The sequence below is a fragment of the Fukomys damarensis genome, unplaced genomic scaffold (genome assembly GCF_012274545.1).
Source record: "Fukomys damarensis isolate Sample0158 unplaced genomic scaffold, DMR_v1.0_HiC HiC_scaffold_11, whole genome shotgun sequence".
In the NCBI taxonomy this organism is placed as follows: Eukaryota; Metazoa; Chordata; class Mammalia; order Rodentia; family Bathyergidae; genus Fukomys; species Fukomys damarensis.
The window spans coordinates 47,217,629-47,244,514 of NW_022900923.1; the positions used below are offsets into that span (position 1 = coordinate 47,217,629).

A 26,886-nucleotide genomic window follows, 5' to 3' on the forward strand; every position below is an offset into this window, starting at 1 on the left:
AAAAAAAAAAAAAAAAAAAAAGCCTTGGAAAGAAGTCACATACTTTGCATCAGGATGATAGGAAAGCTGTCTGGAGGGAATCTTGGGAATCAGCAAGGCCCCACCCTTCACAGGTCAAGGGTACAAAATTCGTAATGCTTTCATTTGAGAAGAGAGCCTCTGGGCTCCCTCCTCAAGAAGGACTACATGGGGAATTGGTTCCCCAGGACTCATTTCATACTGCTCAGCCATCTAGGTACTCAGGGGTCACTACAGCTGTGATCCGAGGGGGCCTGGCAACTGCTTGAGCTAGCAGCAGACTTTGGCATCATCCTAGTGGTGCTGAGTTTTCTAGCATGCAACAGATAAGAGTTTTGGGGTCAGTGAGGCTCCCACCCAGATTTCAAAGGGAAACCTGAAAGACTGTACAGTTTGTCCCTGAGCAGGTAGTGTGTAAAGCTGTCAGAGTGAGACTGGAATTGCAGCAGTGTTCATGAGAAGCTAATGATGCCAGAAACATAGAACATCTGCTGAGGAAGCCTGAGGCAGTGAGCAGAGACACTCCCAGAAAGAGGGCATGAGGGTTGCAACCAGCCACATCATAGGGACAGAGCCACACATCCCTTTCTATCTCTTATCTTACCACCACCTACCACTGGTGCTGGACACAGAGCTATAGGACTTAATGTTTGCTCTTCTGAGTTTTAGTTTTATGTTGGTTCCATTCCTTTCTATCTCCCTATTTCTTTTTTCCTTTTGAACCTTTACTCTATTTGACATTGATTTTTACAAGAGCCCTAGAGTCTCAGATACTTTGGACTTGGACTTTTCAACAGTGCTGGAACTATTCAGACTTTGTTACTCTTAGGGATAGACTAAACACACTTTCCATAATGAGAGGATGTGAGATTTTGGGAGATCAGAGGTGGAAAGTTATGGTTTAGATCTAGAATATCTCCTAGAAGACCTATCATAGGGGCAATATACTCATCAGTGGATTAATCCACTGAAGAGTTCAGAACTGTATGTGCTATTAGGAGATAGGGCCTGGTCAGAAGAGGCAGGACACTGGGGGTGTGACCTGGAAGGGTGTATTTCCCTTCCCAGCTCAGCCCTCTCTCCCTGCTCCCATGTTTTAAAGCACCTGTTCCTTCACCATATGAACCAAAGTAAATCTCTCTCGTTTAAATTGTGGGTGTTGGGTATTTTATCCCTGCAGTGGGAAAGTGACTAAAGCATTCTTCAAATTCAATATATTATTCTTGTAGATATACATTGTGTCTAAATCTGTAGATATTCTTTTTAATGCATTCTGCCAATCCATGCCTTTTGGTTGGAACTTTTAGTCCATTTATATTTAACGTAATTGTTGATAGGTAAAACTGCCATTTTGCTATCTGTTTTCTATAGGTCTTACCTCTTTTTTTCAGTACTTCTTCCCTATAGTTTTCTTTTGTGTAAAATAGTTATTTTTCTGTCATGCCATTCTATTTACCTTGTTTCTTTTACACTGTCAAGTTATAGTCTTAGTGGATTTTCTGGAAAATAAAACTGACATCTTAATTTAAAATAATTCGGATGAACACTAGCTTAATTTTAACGTTGTACAAAACTTTGCACTAGTATGTATTCCATCCCTTTTCCCTCACCTTTTTGGTGTTACTGTCATACAAATTACATCTTTATACATTATAAGTTCATCAACAAAACTTTAGGTAGTACTTTATTACATCAGGTCTCTTAAATCTAATAGTTAAAAAAAAGTGTGGGGGCTGGGGATTTAGCTCAGTGGTGCTGCTTCTTGCCTAACAAGCGCAAGGTTCTGAGGTTTGATCCCTCGTACCTGCCCCCAAAAAAATGAAAGAAAAAGATGCATTAGTTTCCCATCCTGCTGTCAATAGTTCCAGCCAACTTAAAATAGACTTAGTTCTTTTTTTAAAATAGATTTCATTCTAAGTAAGGGCTGTAAGTCCAAAATATGTCAACATTTCTTCTGGAAGTGCCAGGAAATCATAATTTTGGGGGTTTTTTGTGTGTTTTTGTTTGTTTGTCTGTTTTTCCTTTTTCTGGTTTCTAAGGATCACCTGCATTTCTTGGTTCATGGCTCTTCTTCCACCTTCAAAGCCAGAAATGTGGCATCTTGATCTCTCTCCTTGCCCTCCCTTTGTCCCCTCCCCTCCTCTTAGCCTGCCTCCATCTTTCAGGGGCCCTTTTGATTACACTGAATCCACTCAGGAAATATGGAATCATCTCCCTATCATAGGATACTAAATCATATCTGCAAATCCCATATACCATGTAGCATGACATTTAAAGGTTCTAGGAATTAAAATGTAAATTTCTTTGGGGGTCACAATTCAGCATACTACAAGTTATAAACAAAAACACATTTATACTTGCTGGGTACACTGGCACTTGCCTATAATCCTGGCTACTCAGGATGCTGAGGCAGAAGGATCACAAGTTTGAGGTAAACCTGGGCAATTTAGCAAGACCATGTCTCAAAATGAACTTTTTAAAGGGCTGGATGTAGATCAGTAGTAGAGTGTTTGTCTAGCATGAGTAAGGACCTTGGTTTGGTCCATATACAGAAAAAAATTATATATTTACCCAACGAGTTTACCTTTAGTGTTATTGTCCAGTAGACCTTCATTCTAGCCTAAAAGACTGTCATTCCTATTCATTTTAGGACAGTTATACTTCTGATGATTCTCTTAATTTTTGCTTGAGAATGTCATAATTTTCCTGTGTTTTTTTTTCTTTTTTCTCTCATTATTTTTAAAGGATAGTTCTGCTAGATGTTGAAATTCGTTCCTTTGAATATGTTTATGTCCATGATTTTTCATAAGACTTGTTGCTAATCTTTTTGAAGATCTCTTATATATGATGAATCACTTTTTTGCTTTCAAGATTCCCTTTTTGTATTTCACTGTATAGTTTATGTATCTAGGTGTAGATATCTTTTGATTTACCCTATTTGTAATTCACTGAGCTACTTGGACCTGCATATTAATGTCTTTCATCAACTTTGGGAGGTTTTCTGTCATTATTTCTTCAGATGTTTTCTGTACCTTCTCTCACCTCTCCTGGAACCTCTGTTATGCATGTATTATTATGTTTGATAGTGTCTCATGCATCTTTGAGATTCCCCTCATTTTATCATCATTTTTCTTTCTATCCCTCAGATTGGAATGTTGCAAATGATGCATCTTGTATCTTGAAGTTCATTTGTTACTATCCTCTGTCAATTTATAATTACAGTTCAGCCTCTTTATTGAATTTCTTGTTTAAGTTAAACTTTTCTTACACAGAATTTCTGTTTTGCTTATTACAATAATTTATTTCTTTTTATGAATATTTTCTGCTGGGTGAGATTATTTTCACACTTTTATTTAATTATGCTTTATCTATGGTGTCCATTAGTTTTTGAACATATCTAAAGAACAAATTTAGAGTCTAACTTCTTAAGCTAAGTACCTGCGCTCACCTTGGACTTGCCTTGCCAATTGCTTCTCCCTTTTTCCTGCGTGTGAGCCATGCTTTACTGCTTCTTTGCATGACATAACTTTTTGTTGAAAATGGGAAATTTAATGTACCAGCTCTGGAAAGCAGCCCTCCTCCCATGGTTTGCTGTTGTTGCTTTTTGTTTGAAGAGTTTGTTAGAATAATTCTGTAGTGTATTGTCATGTGCAGCCACTGAACTCTGTCTGGTTACATGAATGGCCAACTAATAATTGGACAGCAGTTTCTTTGAATGCCTTGGTTCGTAAGTCTCCTAGCCTTTGCAAAGGATATCCATGTATTTGTGTGGAATGTAAATGTTCCAGCAGCTGTTTACAGCTGTGCTTTAGCTTTCACTTCCTGTATGCACAGAGCCTCAAGTCCTGTAGAACTGAAAGATTAGGACTTTCTCAGGTCTTTTTTTTCTGCACATATAGATAGCTTTGTGCATGTGTGTGAAGTTCTAGATGCCCGGAATTGTGTTGGAGGTTTTCAAAGTTTGCTGTGAAACCCGATTCCCTACATTTTCCTCTTATTTTCTCATCAGAAGCTTGTTAGCTTCAACTAGTGTCACCTCCTCAATTGCTGCAGTTACCGAAACGGTTGCTCTAAGGACACAGCTGCTGTGATCACATAGATCAAGCTGAGTCGAGGAAGAGCATCAAAGCCCTAAGAGCGGGCCTGCCAGGGCACTGTCACGGGAGCTAAGTGACAATAGTTCTCTGGAGGTGGAGCTGCTGGCCACTCCAAACCTATTTTTCCTCACCAGTGTCTGCTGGGTGCTTTATTTTCACAGCTACCATACATTAGGTAAGGCTCTTGGCTTTCAAGGCTACGGTGGAGCTGGGGCAGATGGGTAAGAGTAGGGTAAACTTTAAAAGCTGCAAAGTTTGTTGATCGCACAGTATTCAACCATTTTTCCTGAATAAGCATCCTCATACTGTTAAAAGCCTTTGATTAGTTTGGCATTCTAGAAAAGTTTAGCTTTACAACTTTTCCAGTGTTTGTATTGCTTCTATGGAGGGGAGCTTTTCAGAGTTCCTTACTTTATCTTTCTGACCATAAGTATTTCTAAGGAGAGGTGTATCACCATCAAAGCCAGTCTTAGGGACGTCTAGTTCCAATGTCTGAAGTCCTTATTGTGGCATGGAAATTGGTAAGTAGAATGTGATAAGCTGATCCATAATCGTTACCCAATTGAGCAAGACCAATGTAAGGCCCAAGTTCAAAGAAAGTAAGTCACAGATGGAGTGGAATGGAGGACACCCTCATAGACCTCTCCTATGCCTGCTCCCTGTTCACCTGTCCTCTCCCATTGCCCATTGTATGCATCCATGTGAAAGTGCATGCATGTAGGGATACACAGGAAGCATTAGAATGAGAGAGAACTGCGGTGCTGTTACATTATGGAAATGGCGTCGTCTTCTCCTGAGCTGTTGTTAGGGCGTTGCCACATGCTAGCTCCTATAACCTATTATTGGATATGATATGAACAGAAACTCAGTGTCATAATAGATGGCAGTGGGGCTACATGTCAAAGGGCTAGCAACAGGTGGAGCTGTTCCTGGCTCCGATTTCTTGTTAAGGACTCTTAGTACTACTATGATATAAGATTTTATTAAAAGGGCTAGTAGAGCCAATTTTGAGTTGCTTTTTAGAGGAAAAGTCGTCGGGATATGTGTGTTTGATTTTGTGAGATTAAAAGAGAAGACATGCCCAAGATTTAGAAAATATAATTTATTACAATCACCCAAAAAACCTGTTATTCCATTGTGCAGAAATTGAGATCAAGTTGCTGTTGATTCAATGAAAGAATCAGAAATGATTACTGAAGATTTTAGCAAAACATTACATATATAATTATATATGTATAGACATACATTTGTATGCCTAGGCACTGCTGATTTTCCCCCAGGTGTCAGCGGTACTTTAAACAATAGCAACTGTATGGGTTATTCAGAAGCAGATGTCTAAATGCAATGATTACATACTGGGAGCATATTTTGTTCCTTTGTCCCTGGCCATCAGATTGTTTGTACTTAAGTATACTGAAAAATGTCATATATTATTTATAACTGCATTGTATTTTACTGCTTACATTATTTCAGTCTTCCAGCCTACAGTAGAATTACGTAGTTCTAACACTAGGAATTTTCGCTTCTGAGAGGACTGAAGATATTTTGAAGAAACTAGGTCGGTAGGGGGCAGCACATTCTTACAGTGTTTAAAATGTGGTCACTTGAATGATCGAAAACAGGTTATAAAAATAGTGTGGTACATGAATTTTCAAGCTTTTCAAATATTTAACCCTTTATTTCAAATGAAATATCACTTATAACCCAAATATATAAAGCAAATAAAAGTTAGATTTTACTAATAAACTTTATTTTATGATATTTACTTGTTACATCCAACACTGAAGTAATGGAGTTGTTTTGATGAACAAAAAAATTGTAGCCAGGCATGATGGTGAACACTTATAATCCCAGTGCTCAGAGGCTGAGACAGGAGGATTTCTGTGAGCTTAAGGCCAGCCTGAACTACATAGTGAGACCCTGAAGGAAAAAAAAAAAATTAGAATTGAATTTTCTGGAGGCCACTGTCTTCCTTTTCCAGGTAGGAAAGTGAGTCCCAGGGACATGTTCAGACACACTCACACTCACACTCACACCGATGCCCACAGTGTGGAGCCTTACTTAAGACTCAATCATCTTAGTACAAAGCATAAGCCCCTACAAGTACACATAGCTACAAATAATATGCTTTCGCTTGCTGTGGCTCTGCAACTTAGTCTTATTTATTTTTTCTTTCAGTTGCACATTTTAGAGAATATTTTCACTCGCAGAGATAAGGAATTATAATAGGTAACTTATTTTTAACAGCATGTCCTTCAATCTCCAAATACTTCTCAATTCAAGAAAGATAATAGATCAAGTTGCAGTTGTGTATGTATCAAATCCCACGCCCAGGGAGGCCACTACACATTGCAAACGTGTACTAATAAAAAATAAAATTGGATTCCATTAGAAGAATTTTTAAAAAAGAAATGTGAAGAATCTTTAGTCCAAGATGCAAAGAATAACACATGAAATCCGCAATACAAATAAGTGCATTAATGTTCTCAGTTACAAAGTTATATAACTAGTGAGGCAGTAGACACAGTTATTTCACCTTTTTAAAGTCACACTGAAGCGTGGGGCTGCTAAATACCTCGCCAAGGCCACTTTCCTGTGACTCACAAGCTCCCGGAGTTTGCTTTTCTTAAAGTACACTATGCTGCCTCTCTCTTGTTACTCACTCCATGCACTTGCAGTGCTTTTAGTTTAGTTTTCTGTAGTTCAGATTATGTATTTAAAGTGAAATCCAACAGATTCCACTAACCACAACTGGAAAAGCAGTAATGTATGGATAGAGTTTATTCCAAAATGTAGACAACCTTTGGAAAAATAATCCGGGGGTATTCTATTCTAATTGACATTCTGTTGTTTTTCATATTAAAAACGTGTGCATCAGATTTAACTCTTCTCATTTGGAACACTTATTGGCTCATTTTATGTGTCTAGGATGCATCAGCTTGCATAGGGATAACCGATTTTAGCACCGTCAACATAACGAGCAGTTTACAAAGCTTGCACCCCTCCAAATGCACACAGCCTTTCATTTCTGGGCCCGGGCTTTAGTGCCTTAGCACTTCAGCATGTGTCACCAGAGACTGTGACATCCTAGAAGGAAAACGTGCTGTCTTCACAAGTGCGATCAACAGGAAGTCAGACAAGTCACCTGTGTTAACTTCGAAGCAGATGGCACAGCTCTTGAAACGTGCCAGAGCTCCTGGGTTACAAAAGTCTCGTACGATTGTATCCACTGTAGCATGTGTCTGGATCTCTAGGGCTGAGGACAGTAAAAGTTATTTTAGAGTCCGTGTCTCGCTACATGGTAAAACTTGTCACTTTTTCTCGAGATGTAAAGTGTACACAGACAAGAGCCCCCAAGTGTAGGTTCACCTCTCTGGCACAGCTGAGGAAACGGTGGCCCCGACCCGGCCTTGGTCACACCAGTGCGTGGCTCTGTTATTTTTTGAAGCCAGATCTAAGGATTACTCCTCAGTTGGGAATGTTTCTTGAGCCTGTCCTGTTCTCCTAGCCCATTTCACACCCTTCGTTCTTTTCACCCATCAGGGCTGACGAAGTGTCTTTTGAGTGATGGGTACCGTACTTATTTGGGGACAAAGATTAATAAAGCAGAGGTTCTGCCCACAAGGGACCACAGGCTGTGGAAAGACAGAGCCGCCACGCCGCAGCGCAGTGCATCTCTGCTAGAAATGTCCTTGTGCAGGCGAGCTTTCCTTTCCAGGCTTCCTTTCCCCTCCACCCCAGCCACACCCGGTCGTGGGCGGCTGCTGTGAACTATTTTAAGCAAACTTGGGAAACCTCTTCTGAGGAGGGCAGTTTCTGTCGTCTGGAGTTGATTACATCTACCCATTTCTTCCCACCAAGCCCCTCCATGACCACTTGTCTCTGCCGCCCTGAAGCCGGTGCCCCCACCGCGTTCGGCACCTGTGCTAAGCAGGCTTCAGTGGGCTTTGTGCGGCTGAGCTGCTGTGGAGCTGTTTTGTGTCTTTTTGTTATTTCTTCCTGTAAGATAAAACAGTATGGGGCATATTCTTCTTATACCTGGCCTGAAGCCTAGTCAGAAGTAAAATAAAGTGGGATTAAGAGATAAATAAGTGTTTCTAAAAGTTATTAAACAGAATGTAAATGTTATATTAAGATCTAGAGCATAATGCTGTTTTCTACTGGGATATTATTTACTACGTTTTCCTTAAATCCAATATGATTCAGAAAGCCAAACCTAGGCCTCACAGAATTCTCACAGAAAAGATAAGATGCCATGGGAAATTAACTCACAGTTTTAAAAGTATAAGGTCAGAAGTCGGGCATGGTGGCGCATGCCTATAGTCCCAGCACTTAGGAGGCTGAGGCCAGAGGATCACCATGCATTCCAGGCCAGCCTGGACCACAGAGCAAGAGCTTGTCCTTAGACATATAAGATCAAAGAAATGATCCACTACAGATGATAGTCAGTAGGTCCAAAAGAGTTTATAAAATAATATGCTCTAAAAGACTAAAGATACAAAGAAGTCGTTAGAAACCACAGGAATAGTACAATGATGTAATTGATGGTCATATGAGCATCTAAAATTGAAATCATTAAAATAGCAAAAAATATAAAGAAGAGGACCAGGAATTTGGAAGGTCTGATGAGAGTATCAAGCATATTTTCTGATAAGAGCTCCAGAATGAGATTAGAGAAGGTGAGAGAAGATCTGAAACACATAGCTCTCCAACTGCAAAAGCACATGTCCTGAGGCGGGGTTATTAAGAATAAGACTTTCCCACACCCTTAGAAGATCCAGGGAAAGAAGGAAACACCAAAGACAACTGAGAAAAGTGACCATGGAGAAAACAGGACCCACAGTTTGGCTGACAGCCGCCATGCAGGCCGGAAGCCAGGGAGTGGCCCAGGGCACGGGGCTGCTGTGCCCATCTGGAAGATCAGCGCCACCAGCTGCCCTCCCAGGAAGGGCAGAGCCAGGTGCTTTTGAGTGAAGCCAGGGTGTCCCCCACTGGGCATGACAGGAGAACCCGCTGAACATATGAAACCCAGTAAGCAGACAGCGCTAGTGAGGACATGGATGATTCCAGTAACACGCAGCGGTTCTGATTCTGGATAATTCGCGAGGCCTCAGTCTGATAAATTTTAAAACGTGAACTTTCTTTAAGCATATGTAGACTATAGAAGTCAGCCATATGCTAGACCACAAAGGAATCCTCCACAAGTGTCAAGGATCAGTGTCCTATAAACTTCATTCTTTGGCCCCACTGAAAGGAAATTAGAAATTTATTAAACATACCTGCTAGAACAGTAGGTGCAGACGTTCCAAGCATTCATTATACCTTAGTGAAAGCAGAAAGCATTCCCACCTGCATGGAATTTAGTCCTAGGTAAGGGAGGGGAGGAGAAGGATAAACCTCAGAGGGTATATGGTATGCAGCAAGATGAAGGAGAAAAGGAAACGGGGTGATCGGGGTCAAGACTGGTAGCAGAAAGGAGACACCATTTTAGAGAAGAGGGAGGGAGGCTCCCTGCCCGGGCAGTGGGCGGGCTCAGGACAGGCGGAGGCGCTGGTTGCGCCCACCCTGAGCTGCACAGTGTGTGCCACACCCATGGGCCTCGAGGACGGGTGCTGAGCTGGGGCCCAGGACAAGGAGCAGAGGGGCAGGAGGCAGCTACCACCCCAGCTGCACCCGAGTCAGAAACCCGACTGAAGCCCTCAGGGTCCAAGAATAAGACCTGGGGCAGTTCAGAATATTTGTGGTGAAAAACGCAGATGCTGCCAGATGGGTGCATTTCTAAGAGCATTGCAAGCTTCGAGTGTGTTGGTGAGCAGATAAGGAAGAGTGCAAGCTGATTAGCTAACGTTCTTTTACTCGAGAAATCAGAAGAAATTAAAGAAAAATTGTAAGGAGATTTAGCAAAACCAAAATCTGATTCTTTAGTAATAAAATCGATTATTTTAGTAACTTCCCTCTGGTTTTACGTGAAATGAGTAGAATCGAAGGAGAGGGGACTTGGTGTTACAGTGGGGTCGGGAAAAGAATGCCTCTATTTGTAAATTTAATTCTGTTTTATAAATAATATAAAGACCTTAAAATTCAAGATACTGATATAATAATGTTCATATGTGATTAAAACCAAGGAAACATTTCAAATATAAATATTTATGGAAACAGCTTTGTTTTAAAATGAAGAGTGTGAACCTTTGTAGTTAGTTTCCTCCCAGGCAGTCTAAACGCTCCTGTGTTACTTCATGTGGACTAAAGAACACTCTTGGGAAATGCTTTATGTGAATTACTGTGAAAATTTTATTGTCTTTGTTTTTATCAAAGATTTCCCAGTTTGAAACACTTGAAGCAGTAAAATATTTAAATGAGAAAAAATGGAAATAAAATAGATAAACCTCTTGGGATATTGATCAGGAGAGAATGCATTAAATAAAAAGGAGATATGATCATCAATTCAAAGGACATTATAAAAACTTGAGAATAAATTTAAAACTCAGAAAATAAATTTTCTATCTTAGATGAAATGAGCAATTTTCTTGAAAGAACAAAAATTTCTAAAAAGTGATTTAGGAATAATAGAACGCTTATTATCATTAAGTAATATCAGTCAGTAGTCAAAAAAGTCCTTAAAGAGAAAGAAGAAAGGGTAGTGAAGTTTCAGAGGTGTCACCTAACGTCAGTGAGCCAATAACTCCAGTGCTACCTAAACTGTTTCCAGGAGTGAAGAGAAATGTATCCAAGTCCTCCAAGGTGTGTGTAAAATATTCGACACCAGCTAGAAAGGAATCACATTCGCCAGTTCCACTTGTAAATGATATGCAGAAACCCTAAGACAAACCTTTTTAAATTGAACTCAGGAAAAATATATACGTGTATCAATCACATGCTGTGTATGTGTGTAAAGGTGTGTATAGGTGTATGTGTGGTGTGTATAAATGTACTGCCAGATTCGGCCCGCAAACCCTGTTAGGCAAATGAAGACACAAGACAGAGAAAATCTTTGGAGGCGGAGACTTCCCTGGAGTGGAGCCAAGCCCCAAACTGACTCAGACCCCCAGATTTGTTGAGAGTCAACAAAGGCACAGGGCTCGCTGGGTGCAGATGTTTGTTTTAGATAGCGAGGCAGGCAAGCAGAGCGTGGTGACGGCTGGACAGTTAACTTTTATCCGACTCTCCCCTTGGGAGCGTCCTCGCTTTCCCCGTAAAGCACATCTCTGCTGAGCTGGCGGAACATCCAGTCCTCCAGCTGTTTCCGGTCCTCGGAGTTAGCATTTCCTGCCAGACAGACCCTCGGCGTTGCAAGGGCTCCGTGCTGTGTATCCTTAGGTGTTCATCCCTTAGTTAAGTAGCCCAGGAGACCATAAGGAAAAACACCCTGTAAACTGACCTCGTGAGCGTACCACAGAAATGTCAACTCGAGTACGGATGTTCATGCTGAACGCAGCAAGAAGTGTGAGTGTGTGCACAGTGCTGTGTGGGATTTTGCTTTTCACGGCCACTTTCACACGATCCTGTAAAGTGCTGGTGATGCAAGATGCTTTGCTTTTGTTTACCACTGATTTTTCGTCTAAACCCCTTTATCGGATTTGTTGATTTTGCAGTGTGAACTGTATGGGCTTACAGAAGGACAGGGCTTATAATTTATCTATGAACTCTGCCTTGTGCGAGCTGAATGCCAGAGCTATGCTGGGGATGAGGGGCACTCCTTTCACGGAGTCACCTTTTCCTCTTCGTGGCTCCTGCAAGGCCAGGGGTCACCCGCCAAACCCAGGAAGGACCTAGAAGAGGGTCATACGGGCGACAACAGCAGTGGCACCTGCTCCTCAGCTGTGGGGAAAGCAGGACAGGGACCTCTTTTATATGCCTGGCACGTGTAGCTTTCTCTGGCTCTGGACGAGGCTCCACTTCGGCGAGGACCCGGACCATGTGCCTCTGATGCAGCAGACTGTCTCCGCCCCTTTCAGTAGAGGCGGAGTCCCAAGGCCTGGAGAAGAGGCCTAAGCTCTGGGTTGGAAGCCCTGAGTCCAAATGGCAAGGCCCATACACTGCCAGGCGACCCCTGGTTGCAACCACGGCGGAGACGTGTGTGTGTGTGTGTGTGTGTGTGCGTGCCCCTGTGTCAGTGGGATTTCTCGTGAAGCCCCCAGGCTCACCCATGGGGGCTGCGCCCCAGCAACATTATCTGATCACGTCCCAAAGGCCACCTCCAAAGGCGATGGCCAGATAGCGCCTACGACTTAGGGGCCACAGACCACAGCCCCAACTTAATCCTGAAGCTCCACAGTTTCGTTTTAGTGGCCCTGACCAGTCAGTTCTAGGGCTGGGCTTGAGCACATGCTCAGAGTCCTGTCTTCTTTCTCACGATGCTCAGCGCTGCCGGAAACTGTCTAGCACAGGAGGAGAGCTCTGCCTGACCCTGAAGCTGAGCTTGGGGAACGAAGCTGAGAACAGGATACAGAGGAAGCGGTTCCTGGAGACACAGGTAGAGATGCGGAATCCGGGAGTGCCTGAGCTCACCCTGTATAGACTGCTCTGTGTAGACCCGCAGTCCCTTGTGCTGCTGAAGTCACGCAAGTTGGACACTGTTGCTTGTGACCTAGATCCTGTTTTAGAAGGCTAGTGTCCAACCCCGCTCTGAAGTTTAATCCATCTGTGTGTGCCCTGCTGTCCTCAGCAAATGCCCTCATCCAGGTCTCCTGGGAGCTTTTCGCCGGGATGGCCAGAGCTGTCCCATCTCCAGGGGGAGCTCCGCTGGGGCACTGTGTCCGAGGCAGACTTTCAGAAGGGACTGTCGGAGAAGAGCACCCCGTTATCCAAGTGCCTGTACAGTGTGTCTGAGCAGGACTCGCCAAAATGGACGTGATCGCCAAGGACCTTCCTGCTTCTGCTTTCTTGTTGGGTTTGGAAGTCAGAATTCACATGGCCAGTGGAGGGTGAGGCCTCCCGACTGCTCGGGGCAGCGTGTCCGTCTTCGCTCCGAGGCGGCACTGTGGCTTCCGTGCCCATCGGCAGCTGTGAGGGTCACAGCTGATTGCCGAGAAAAATACTGCGCCATAAAAAATGTGTTTCACGGCGTCCCCACAGCTGCTGCTGGTTCAGTACCCAGTGTCAGCACACCAAACGTGTTCGGGTGTGTTTCTGACACTTTTCGTAAGTGCTGATGTGTCTTAACTGAAACTTACTAAAATTATGTTTTCCCCCAACTGTCACAAAAACACGTTGAACTGTGTATTCTATGCACCACTGACTCAGTGATAGAAGATGTGTACTCCTTTTGGTTTTCAGCTCTGTGATTTAAAGTTAGCTTGGAAAATAGATTTACCCTCTGAAGATTAGTGCAGTAACTTCTCCTTCATTGCCTACATAGGCAGCAGTACGTTTAAACTTGAAAATTTATGTAAAACTTAAAAAAATTAAATTACATTGTTGTAGGATATAGTGTTATAGCTTATACACACACACACACACATCTTCCTTCCTTTGGTACCGGGGATCAAACTCAGGACCTTGCCCTTGCGAGGCTGGTGGTGGAACCACTGAGCTAAATCTCTGGGCCTTTCTTTCTTTTAAAGCCAGAGAGTAAATACTTTTAGAAATCTTCTAAGAAAATCCTACATGTCATCTTGCTGCGTATAGAGTGTTCTTGTAGCATATACTGTACTTATTTTTTTAAACCCTTTTTCTCATGAAACCCAACATGTATTAGAGAAACGTAAACCATTTGTGACAGAGTAACCACCGTCTCTGCTCCTCCGGCCCGGCCGAGCTAACCACAGTGTCTTAACCTTCACAGCAAGCTCTCTCCCTCCCCTCCTTGCTACCTGCTCCTGCTGCCAAGGCCCCATGGTTTAGTGCCCACTTGTTTTTGTTGTGGTTTTGGTTTGGTTTTTGAAATTTACAGAAGTGCAGGTTTGCTGTTAAGTATCCTTTTGGGGCCAACATTTCTTGCTCAGTTGTATCTGTAAATGTTACAGTAGATTTCATTCCCACGTAATGCACTGTTCTGTGAACGCACCCCAAACTACACGCGCTCCTGTGTGGACCCAGTTGAGCGGTGCTGGTCTGGAGGCTGTGTCGTAAAATAAATGATAAATGCTGCGCATGTTTCTGATGGGTATGTGCGTGGGAGTGGGTGGAATTCCAGACCTAGGGTGTATTTTTAACGTTTTAAAAGTAGAAGCCTTACACTTCCACCAGAGGGATCCTTCCCCTCTCTGTCCTCCCGTCCTTATCCCGTCTGCTAGTCGTGATACCTCCTGCTTTTAATTTCCATCTCCCCGATTACTAATGAAGTTAAGTAAATGCAGAGTAGCTTGTCGAGGTTCTTATTGGAACTGCATTTAATCTACAGATTGATGTGGAGAAAACGTTATTTAAAACTGGGCCTTCTAATGAATTAGCATAGTTTATCTACATAGTACTATTGTTTTGTGTAGAGAGGCACTACATGTTATTTGTCTCATTCATTCCTAGGTATTTTATATTTTTATGTTGTAATTGTTATTTTAAATTTTATTTTCACATTTGCTGCTGATGGGCAGCAATACACAGACTTTAAATTTTTACCTTTGCGTTCAACTGGAATTGTACAGATCTGTTTAGATTTCCTGTATATTTACTTATGTAAGATAGACATAAGGATAGTTTTATCTGTTCCCCTTGCTAATTATGATCCTTTTGTAGTTTATTAGTACATGTTTCGAGGGCTTAATGTTTATACCCTCTGTGGGGAGTTGGACGTGCGCGTGACACACCCTAGTCCCTTTTTACCCCTTCCCTTCTCCTCACCGTCTTCTTCCCCCTGCATCTCTTGATCCCCTTCCCATTTGAGAAAGATCTGTCTCCCTACTTTTTGTTATCTCTCTTGTATTTGTTCTTTATTTATAATGAGTTTCTCATATAGAGGAAACCATGCAAAATTTAAGCCTGTGTGTCTGATTTATTTCACTTAATGTTAAGGTCTCAAGGTGCACACACTTTTCTGCAAAGAACCCAGTTTGTTTTGTTTATGGTCGTGTAGTGTTCCGCTGGTTGTGAACTCACATTTCTTTAGCCATTCATCTGTGGGCGGACATACAGGCTGCTTCCAGGATTTGGCTGTTATGAAATGTGCCGCTGTAAATATAGGTCTGCGTGGGTCACTGTAATATATCTGTAACTCTTTTGGGAAGATATCTAGGAAGAGAATAGGTCAAACGGCATTTCTATTTTAGTGTTTTGAGGAATCTCTATACTGATTTCCACAGTGGTTATACTAGTTTATACTCCTACCTACATGTAGGAGTTTCTTTTCGCCCCACAGCCTTGCCAGCATTTGTTATAATTTGGTTTCTTGGCATCTTTTCTTTCTGGGTAGGATGGGATCTCAGTGTTGTTTCAGTGTGTGTTTCTCTAACGACCAGTGGCGGCGGGCGTTTCTCCATGCACTGAGTGGCCCCTTAGACTTCAGCTTCTGTGATGTGTATTCACTTCACTTGCACATTTTTTTATTGGGTTTTTTAGTTCGGGGATTTAACTTTTTTTGGAGTTCTTTACAATTCTAGGTATTAGTCCTCTGTCTCGGGAATAGCTGGCAAAATTCTTTCCCATTCTTTAGGTCATCTTCATTCCGTCAGTTGACCGTTTTGCTGGACAGAATCTTTTTAATTTGATATACTCCCATTTGTTGACTCTTGGAACTATATCCTGTACCACCAGAGTTCTTTTCACAAAGTCTCTCCCTATGCCTTTGACCACAGGAGTTTACCTGTTTGGTCTTCCAGCAGGTTTTTAAAATTTCATTTTATTGCCTTTAGTAAGACTAGGACCATCGCTGGTCAGGACGGCCATAGTAGGGCGGCTGGCAGTTGTAATAGTTGGCTGTTTCAAAGGAGAAATACTGAATTTTTTTCTGTTGCTGGATTTAGTTTGCTAAGAGTTTATTTTGGGTTTTTGAATCTACATTTATGAATGAGAAAATTCTGTGATTTTCTTTTTCATAATGTCCCATTAAACTTCAGTTTTAAGATTTTTGCTAGATTCTTACAGAAAATTGAGGAGTGCTTCCTCTTTACTATCTAGAAGAATTTGTGGACGACTAGTAAAATTAGAATTCACTAACGAAGCCATCTGGGTAACATTTTTTATTTTTGTTTTGCGTGTTTATTTTGGGAGGAGTTTTAATTACAAGTTCAGTTTCATTAGTGACACTGTTGAGATATTTTATTTTTTCTAGCGCCCTTTCGTTAGATATAGTTTTCTAGGCATATGCCCTCATCCAAATTTCAGATTGATTGGAAGAAAGGCATTTATACTAACGTCCTCTCCTTTCATCCTCCATGGAGTATGTGTGACACCATTCCTGATTCTTGATATTGGTGCCTTCTTTCTCTCTTCTCTTTCTTACCCCTCGTCCTCCCCTCCCGCTCCTCCTCTTCCTTTTCTCCTCCCTCCTTCCCTCCTCTCTCTCTCTTTCTCTCTCTGCATAAGACTCTTCATTTTATTAGTCTTGGTTACCTGTGAGCTACTTAAAAGTCTATTCTTAATATTCAGATATGTAGAGATTTTATTCTTCTCTATAAAATAGTTTGGATTTCTAATTGACAGCGCGTTATGAATCACTATAATCTTTTGCAGTTGTTATTTTTTTTTTAAAGTTCTCCTGTGTGTTTGGGAAATAATATGTTCTGTAGTTGTTGGTCATGGTGTTCTGCATGCCACCATTAGGTAATTTACTTATTGTGATACTTAGATCAACTTCTTCTGTTTTCCCAACCATTGGTCAGTTACTGAGAGAAGTGTGCTAACACCCCTATTGATTATGGTTTCTTTATTTCTCTTTTTAGTTATGGTAGTTTTTGCTTTCTTTGTTTTGAGCCCATGCTATGAAATGCAAGTAAATTTGGAATTATTTTATCTCCCTAGTACCCTGAATGCTCTTTATCTCTAGTAACAGCCATTGCCTCAAAGCCCACCACGGCTGATCCTAGTGTGTGTCGGCATCGGTTTCTTGTTATTATATGAATGCTAAATTTATCAACCTAGATTTCCTGCATCTCTGTGCTTTAGATATTGACTTATAAACAATAGATAGTTATGTTCCCTCTGTCAGGGTGTACCTATCTTTGTCTTTAAATGCACAGGTAAGACACCTTATGTAACTGAATCTAAATTGGTATCGGTTTTTTTAAGGTTGATAACTCTTTAGAGAACAACTTTTCACGTTCAGAAAATAGTTCATTAGTATCTGTAAGTCTAAGAAATTTGTCTTCCCTGGTTTGCATATTAACAGCAGGGATTTATGAAGCCTGAGCATCTCTGTCACTTCTCTGGCTCCAATTTGGCGAGAAGAGACCGGGGGATTGAGGTAGCTGAGGCCAGCGTCTCTTACCTGAGTTTGGAGAATGTGGTTTACAGGTCGTCTTCACCATGGTTCACCTGCCTGACTCCGTGCACATGGCTGTAACTAAGTGTCTCGTTTTGCGCAGTACTGTGAAATTTCGGTTTTGGTTTGCAGGGCTGTGACTCCCAGGTGAGCGCGTCAGAGGTGTCCTGCAGTGAGAGCGCATCCTCCTGTCAGTCCGTGGAACACGGCTCGGTTCCGGAGATTCTCATTGGCCTGCTTTACAACGCCACCACGGGAAGGTTATCTGCAGAAGTGATAAAAGGCAGCCACTTCAAAAACCTGGCAGCAAACAGACCGCCCAGTGAGTGAGAACGTGTTTTACCTCTCACGCTTTCTGTACTTATGGGACTCTCAGTGTTAGGGGTTTCAGTCCTATCATTGTACTTTTAACCAATCAAATCCAAATCATCAGCTAATCTGTTTCCAGTCATTTGGAAAGTAGAAAAATTTGCAATTCAAACTATTAATTGTATGGTGACAGGAATTTTAATTTTTCCTAATGTTTGCCGAATAAAGTAGTCCTATCATAGTCAATAGCTTTTAATGACAGAAAAATCTATAGGTTTTTTAGAAGTAAATAATGTTCACAAATATGAATAGAAATGTGTATAGCTGTTATTGTTAACTGAAGATTAATGCTGACTCTGTGTGCAGTACTATGAACTAATGTATTTCTTTCTCTGTTTCCTTTAACAATTTAAGCAGAAACTGTTTCTGTGCATTTTTTCTTCTTTAAAATTATAGAGGCTTGGGGTAGTGCTTGGTGTAGACCACATGCTTAGTATGCATGAGACCTCGGTTTGATCCCCAGCACTACAAAAAGAGAAAAAAAAATTAAAAACCAAGCTCATAAATCAGTACTGCCAGCCGAGACTTTTCTTCAGTGGAAGGAAGGGAGACAGGGTAAGGAAGGCTTGCTGGTTACCACCTGGTCCAGGGCTGAGCACTTCTCTGCTCTCCTCTCTCATGCTGTCTTGGTTCAGGACGGTGCAGTGGTCCTTGGAGTAGAGAAAGCGACCCCCAGTGTAGCTCTAAAACTGTTTGTTGATATCCATCATCTGTAACCTGGGAAGGCAGCAGCGTCTTTACGCCTCTGAAATTAAAGCTGTTAATGCCCTGAGCAGAAACTGTGAGAGGAAACCTTGACAGTAACACCACCTTACAGGTTTCCCAGACTTGCTTAATGTATTCTTTTACTCCAAGAATTAAGCAGCTACTAAAGGTGGCAAAACTTTGTCTACCCTCAAATTAACTTTGCTTCTAAGTGTCATAAAAATGTGTTATTCAGTGGAGGTGAAAAGTCATGAAAATAGATTTTTATACCAAGTGATGTTGGGAAACTTGCTTCCTATATATATCTATTGTAGAATGTGTCTATCCCTGAATTAAAAGTGCGAAGGCTAAAGTATATTCATATTTCTACTCTTAGACAAATGATCTGTTCTTTATTGGTAAAGTTAAGGTCATGTCTTGCACAGGGTTACGAGACTCAAATCTGACAAAGGTGTGTAGAAGACAGATAAAATTATCATTATGCACTTTTTCATTTCAAAAGCGAAATGCCACGGGAGGAAAGAGGCCATTCCTAGAATAAACAGACTAGGAGGTGGGGCTTGATTATCTTCGTTCTTAGTTCTTACGCACTGAGAATGGCCTGAGATGGAACCCGTAGGAGAAAGATTTGCAAATGACAGGTGCCCATGCAGGGACCTGGCCACAGCCAGAGCCCCCCTGGCCCAAGGCACCCAGATGGAAAGGCACCACTCCATGCACCAGAATAAGCATTGCTCAAGATCAGGCTGAGCCACAGCTGTCCATTTGTCACTGGTGCTTAGCTAATAGTTGAGTAGTTTCTTTTGGGAAAGTGCTTCACTGGTGATGTTGGAGTAGCGGAATAATATTCTGATATAAATAGAGAAGCAGGAATCAGAATTGAGAAGGAACAGGGCAGGGTTGGGTATAAATAACCTAGGGAAGATTATCACTCAAGCAGGGAATCACTCTCCCCGTGGAACTGGATTACACCAATTGCCATTATTTTAGAATTACTTGATATAAGGTTGGTTAATGTTAGCCAGAAAATAACCATTATGAGTCAATTTTTAAATGAGTATATGAAAGTGGGCTATTTATATAGTAAAATGCAGGACAGTTCCATTAGTTTGTTCTAGACTGTGTATAGTACATAAGGTTCTAACCCTTCATTTATACCTAGTTCTAAGCTCTGAATATGTTATATATGGAATAATTCCAATTTTATCCAAAGAAACTATAGCAGCATTCAAGAGCAAACATTGTGATAGCTGTATTTTATTTTGCATAACTTAATTTCATATTACATTGGGAGTAATAAAACTGTTTGGAATATTAAATATTGCATGGATGAACTTAAAATTTAGTATAACAATAATGATAATCCTATAATGACTTTTAGTCAGTCTTTTATATTTGATAATTTGCATGATTCTATGTTCAATGTGCTTTAGACCAAGAGGGTATCATTATAAAGATGTCCCCTTTAAAACAGGGTAATTTTTAAGATTACACAGTGACTGAAAATTTTCATTCCATGAAATTTACCCAGCAACCTTTGTTCAACCCTCTACCTGAATTAAAATGCTGAAGCTCTGTGTTTTCCACACCCGTGAACAGTGTTTCCTCTTTAATTCTGACCTTTGACCCTCTTTCACCCAGCGATTGACATCTGGTCATTATTTCTTTTACTGCTTTCCACCCCCTGTTGTCAGATGGACTGTTCTGTTGTCTAAAACACTTGATAGGTGGACAGGTTTATATAATCCGAGGTGAGTCTTGTAGAGGCTAATTGGATGTTGTCTTTTCATGCAAAAACAAAATACCCTAAAACTTGCCAGCAGTGAAGCTGTCCACCATGTTGGTTTCCGAAAAAATGCACATTTATTATCTGTGGTACTTTAAATAAAACTAATTTAGAATATATCTCTGATTATGGATGATGGTATTCGGAGTATCTTACAATAAGCCAAACTCTTTGGAATAAAAGTCTTTATCTTCCCATTTGTATTTTGATTTATGCAACAGAAACATGTCATGAGAAACATGGCGATGGCCCTGAAAGGCAGTTGAAATCTCGCTGTGAGGTACACATGATGGATCGACACGCTGAGGGTCATTTGCATGAGTCCGTTTAAGACCTCAAGAGCACAGTCTTGTGAAGAGAGGATTTATCTCCCATGATACAATCAGTCAATGGAATGTTAAGTTCACTTTGTACACGAAACATCACATCAATTTCTTGTACAACTCATAAAAATAGTTACGATATCATACTTAAAAATTCACATTAAACTGTGCCTACGAGAAACCCTACCGTGTTTATTTGAGCTGCCCCCAAAAGCACATTAAATGTACTCTTGCATGAAACCAGGAGAAAGTTTTACTTGGTTTGCTAAACTTTGAACCCTAATGCATTTGGCTTCATTTTAGTCCTCAAATGTTTTAAAAATATATTTAAAAACCACATCCATGCAGAGATTTTTTTGACATTTCATCCTATGCTCTTTTGATGTCATCTTTGCATTCTTGTCTCTCTCTTCTACTGTACCATTTGCCTTCATTTCTATTTGTTTGTTTCTTCTTATTCTCTGAAAACCAGTGGAATGCTTTCCAGTGTTGTGGCTAATTGAGCTTGCTAAGTGTTCCTTAATGCTGTGGTGTCCTGCTGGTGGAGCTGAGCGCGGCGGTGATGGTGGGAGGTCGTGGGAGGCCACGGTGGGTGGAGGAGGAGGAAGGATTATGAGGTATACCTTTAAATTCTCTCATGTAGAAATAGTGAGGTAAGAGACTACTACTCCCAAATATTTCTGGCCTACGTAGCATTTTCTGTACTTGTCACATTTTATGAGCATGTACATCAAAATGGAATTGGTTAAATTTCCATTAAACATGGTATACACCATATCCTTATAAGTCTAAATAGTTAATATTCTCAGCACTTATTATGAGAAGTTGTTTTGAGTTTGTTTCAAATGATATTTGCAGTATGTCGATGTCTTTTCCCCTTCAGATACGTATGTTAAGTTAACTCTGCTGAATTCCATGGGTCAAGAGATGTCCAAATGCAAGACATCCATCCGCAGAGGGCGGCCGAATCCAGTGTACAAGGAAACTTTCGTGTTCCAGGTGGCCCTTTTCCAGCTGTCGGACGTAACGCTTATCCTGTCTGTGTACAACAAGCGCAGCATGAAGAGGAAAGAGATGATCGGCTGGATCTCTCTAGGCCTGAACAGCTCTGGGGAGGAGGAGCTCAGTCACTGGACTGAGATGAAGGAGTCCAAAGGACAGCCGGTGTGCAGGTGGCACGCGTTGCTGGAGTCGTGACGGCCAGGCGGGGAGGGCAGCCACCCGAGCAGTGCTGTCGGCGGTCACCTGGTCGCCACCGGAAGAGCTTGCTCTGCAGAGCCCTGTCCAGCGTCTGTCACAGCTTTAAGCTCCGTGGGAAGAGCATCAGCTGCTGACACCCGTGGGTGCCCTGGGTGGGGCAGCTGTCTGACAGACTGAGAACGTTGTTGCTGAACGAACAGTCCTCTGGGCATACGACCACACACTTGATTTGAGGTCACCCTTACTTTAGAAAAAAAAGCCAGCAATGTCCTGGAAGATTATATGATTTGGGTTATAACGCTATTTTAGTGTCGCCCTTCAGAGCATCTGTGAGACACCTTTTCGCTGGCAGGTCCCTCGTTTCTAAGGGGAAGGAGATCGCCACGCCATCTAATGGTGAAGGGTTTCCATCGCATTGAAAGTTGTTTTTGTTTCTGATATATTTCTTCTGTGCCCGTAGTTTCATTGTGCCTCATTTCCTTTCCGTAGCACGAGATCTAAGGGGAAGCAAGCATTCAGTTTCATAAAGGAATTTTTAAGGTGTTTTTTAAGTCTATTTCTTCCTTTGCCTCTGCTTTTCTCCAAAGAGACCAAGTCAAGTCCTAGTCCCTTGCAAGTCTTCTAGACGGGTTGTACTGTGTAACTAACTACGTAGCTCTCTGTTGGAAGCACTTCCTGTACCTTGTACTCCATGGTAGGGAGCCAGTAGAGGAGTCCTTTGATTTAGACTTTCTTCCACGATGGACTCTTTACAACTGTAGTAATGTGGGAAAAGATTTTAACAAACTGGAAAATACAGTAGATAAGCTGTTGAAAATTGAAAAAATTCAAGTTAAAGAAAACTTTATCTGATCTGAGTGTTTTAACACTGCATAATCCAAGGAAGAAGCTCTTTCTCTAAATCTTCACTGAACTGAAGAACTTATGTTGTGACGTTAACACTACCCAGCTCTCAGTTTGATTCAGATCAAGTTAGAAACAGCTCTGAGATTCCTTATGAAGTTTCCAGTGACTTGTGACTAGATGTTAAGAACTTTACAGATACCGTTCTTTAACGTGTTGTCATCTGTGCCTTTCCTGTATGTGAAATTTGCTCATACAGCTTGGAGGTTGTATTTGCAAAATTAGGCCTTCGATTTTTATAAATGTAAAGATTCCTCAGAACAGTGTCACCAGACCTTTCGATCCTCTAAAGTATGCAACTGTATAATGTACTGATTTTTTTTTAATGGCAAGGCACTTTCATTGTGTTGTTTTTATATGTAGGAACTGATTAATCAGGAATATCATACCCTATTTTCTTTTTAATTTTGCTTCTTACTGGTTATATGATTTTATGCACATAGTTTATTAAATAGAGTACATTTTATATATATATGAAAAACATTTTCTTTTTTCTCATTTCTAGTTAAACTAGACAAAAATGTACTACTTACCCATCACTAAAAAGTAGTACATCATTTTTCCTAGTCCCAGTTGCATAGTATATAATGTTGTAAGCTGGAACTTGTTATTGTCATAATAATAAAACCATGCCTAGATATTATTACTTCAGCTTGGCTGTACTGAAAGGCCTTAAAAGAATCCAAAAAGACCATTCACTCCTATAATTTTTAGTTTAACAAAAGGCAGCTCTGTGGTTTCGTATACATGAGTTATAAGGAAGAAACGGAAAAGGATGCCATGAACCTTAAGAGTGTATGCTGCAGAGCTGCGTTAAAGGTGACGAAATTCATTGTTATATCAATGAGATTTTTCTAGGATTTTTTTATTAATGAGTTGGGCTATAGAGTCAGAACATGAAATGAATAGTTAAATACCTCACCTAAGTATTAAGAGGGGACGTAGCTTTTCCTGCACAATCAGATGTAGGCGTTTCACAACTTGGTTACCTTTCCTGTCTTTCAAACAACTGTCTGCATTGCTAACAGCTGGCATCTTCCTCACAGACAGGGCTGCCGTCTTACCTGTAGCTGGAACAAAGCTTAATCGAATGCATGATTAAGACCAGGTTGGTGCTTTCACCTTTAGTGAGAAAAAGACTTAACTGTTATTTGTTAGATCTACCCTCCTTCAGACTGTGCCTAGAACTGTGTGTGTGTGAGTGCTTTTTCAGATAACTGAATAGAAAAACATTTGTCGAGTTTATAGATTATATTTTTCCTGTCATACTAGATATTATATTTGGTTTTAGGTGCTATTTGCTTCCATTTTCCTCCATACACAGCAAAGTATACATCTTTCCTTCTTCCCCTGTGGGTTGACAAAGCTTACTGTAATTAGAGTAAAACAGTCTTTTCTTTAGAAAAAGATGGAATAAGATTCAGGAGCCCCACTCTACTCGCCTTGATCTGGTGTATGAGACAGTACTGATATTTTGTGTGTGCTTGAATTCACATGAAAGCTTAAAGGCAAAAGCTTTTATCTCAGTAATTCTGGCAGATATGGCCCACTGGGCATTAGGAATTGACTCAGAAACTTGAGAAAGACAGCTCACCTTCTTACTGTTCTGCTGAAGTCTCCTACGTCTTATCATCAAATGAGACAGTCCGCACACGTCAGCCCACTGGCATTGTGGGGCTCCCTCCTTCTGGAACTGAACCCCTCCAAATGAGCTGCAAAGTGTAGTTGTTCATTACTGCCTGGGAAGCAAAGTGGATTTCAAATCGGCAAACAGGTTTCTTGGTGTAGTATTAGCCTACCTTTCAGAAGTTTTCTTCTGCAATCTTGTCCACATAATATCCACATTTTGTTTGAAACCAGTTGCATATTATCTTACTATTCCGTGACTCAGCAGTGTTGTGTCTACTAACAAAAATAATAAATTGGAGCACAGTTTAAAAAGAGAAGCCAATGGGCTGGGGATTTAGCTCAGTAGTGCCGCTGCCTGCCTCACAAGAGCAAGGTCCTAAGTTTGATCCCCAGAAAAAAAAAGAAGAACAAGGAGAGAGAGAGAGAAGCCAATGAAAAAATGTCATCTGAACTATCGTGATTAATCTACATATTTTAACTTCAGGCCCAGAAGGGCAGCGTTAAGTCAATGCCTTTATTTCTTGGATCAAGGGAATCCACACTAACAGGGGTAGAGGAAATAGAATGGAGCTGTCCTCCAACAGGAAGCTAGGCAGGGAGGCCAAGTGCTGTCACGGTGAAATCATTTTCGGTGAACTGAAAGATAGGTGCGCTGCTCACAGTATACCGTGGGTGCCCTAAGAACAGTCTCTGTTTGGATGGGAACACAAATACAAATCCGTTCACATAAAATCTCCACCTCATAGACTAGATAATGTACAGGGAAATTCACATTGATGGTCATTAGGTGCATGCTTCATTTCTTGTTTTCTCTCCGCCCCAGCTCATCTGTGATGGACACTGGAAACCGTCATCAGCACCACTATCACAAACCAAACTTATTTTGAGTGCAATTGTAAGCACGCTTCAAAGCATTTCCTTAAACTAGTTTTAAAACACCGTCTGTGCCCTTCAAATGTATAACAAGGATAATGTAGCAGCTATAATTTACTCACGATCTAGGACGATAATTCATTATTTTGACCCTAACAACACTCTATGAGGTATTATCAGCATTTATCAATGAAGAAATCACAGTAAAGAAAGGTCAAGCCGACTTTCCTAAGTAAGTAATCCACTAAAGTAGCTAACAGAACTGGGGTGAGAACCCAGGTACATTCAGATCTGAAACCAGACTCCTGCGTTACAGCTGCAAAAGCAAAGGAACATTTATTTTATCAGTAACTGAATGTCGGGGGTCGGAGGTGAGGATTTTTTCCTTCTCAGAACACAGTATTTCTGTGTCACACTTTGTAATGATTTTTACTTTTAAAAAATTTGGAGGTCATTTGCCCCATTCTGCTTTTTGATTGGTTTGGGGAACACAGGGCCTTTCAGCTGCCCTGGCCATCTGCCCTGTGAAGTGGACAGCTGTGTCTCCTGCACCACGCTGCACCCCGCCAGTATCGAGGAGGGAGCTGGCTACAACTCAGGGCTCTTCTGTTGGGCTCACTGAGCTTTGGTAGGAATTGCAGCCAGGTTGACCACATAAAGCTCTTTCCCCTGTGCGGCAGTGCCCCACCCCTCTGTCTGTGCCCTGCTGCGCTGCTCACAGGAAGCCCACAACATTGAATTGAACGAAAGTCTTTACGGAAGAAATCTGTAACCCTGTTGTGTAAGTTCCACTGTGAATGAATCTGTTTTCTGCATGGATTTCTTTTCCTTCATTTAATACAGATTTATAAGAGCGCCGTCTAGCACCATGGGTTGTTCAGGACTGCAGATTGGAGATGCTAAAGTGGTTGAAATCTTTGCCCTTGTGGGGCTGTGCCCTAGGCAGGGAGGAGGCAGAGTAGTGTGGAGACAGAAGTGTGCACAGAGCACTGTTGGGTTCATTAGAAGAGTAAAGCATGGAATTCAGAAAAATCTTCCAGAGAAATAACACCTGGCTTGGGACCTAACGAATGAAAATGGCTTCGACTCCCATCCAACTCCAGGACAAAATATGAAATAGTAGTTCCCAAAGAAGGGTAAGTTTAAGAATTATCTTGAGTGGTTAATTTGTATTCCAAAACTCCACCTACAGTGATTCCATTTGGTCAGGGGGGAAGACCAAGAATCTAGATTTTGTTAGGCTCCCCGGCTCAGGAAACCCTGCCTGAGAGAAACGGGCAGAGTTCTGGACATAGAAGCAGTTTCCTTTACGTGTGATGTCGATAAAGACAAAGGTCAGAGGTGCGATCATTTTCTCATGCTTCCTTAAAAGGAAATGTAGTGGAAAAGTTAAACAGAAGATGTAACTTCTTTAATGACTTTAAAAGTCAGTACTAAAAGTTTACTGGTGACATTTACTCAAGCATCAAAAATGGCAAAGGGAAATCAGGACCAAAAAATCTAATTTCAAGAGCTAGGAGTGAAACTCAGTGGTAGAGCTCTTGCCTAGCATGCACGAGACCCTGGGTTTGATCCCCACCTCCCTAAAAAGTAAAAAACCTAATTGCCATTTGGGGAAAAACTGTATTC

The 26,886-nt window shown here is 41.4% G+C and overlaps 1 protein-coding gene across 8 annotated transcripts in view; it reads left to right on the forward strand.

Moving 5' to 3' along the window:
• The window catches only part of Syt14 (synaptotagmin 14), a 160,753-nt gene that overhangs the window by 123,164 nt on the left and 10,703 nt on the right, over nucleotides 1-26,886 (forward strand). For 3 of the 8 annotated variants that reach the window (XM_010613179.3, XM_033762246.1, XM_033762247.1), the window contains 3 exons: nucleotides 17,602-17,791; nucleotides 20,238-20,294; nucleotides 21,536-23,103. In XM_010613179.3, coding sequence (XP_010611481.1) covers nucleotides 17,602-17,791; nucleotides 20,238-20,294; nucleotides 21,536-21,849 — 561 coding nt within the window. In that variant the 3' untranslated portion in view covers nucleotides 21,850-23,103. Of the gene's footprint in view, nucleotides 1-17,601; nucleotides 17,792-20,237; nucleotides 20,295-21,535; nucleotides 23,104-26,886 lie in introns of those variants that run through there. The other 5 variants (XR_004516695.1, XM_033762244.1, XM_033762242.1 and 2 more) reach the window with 4 other exon arrangements.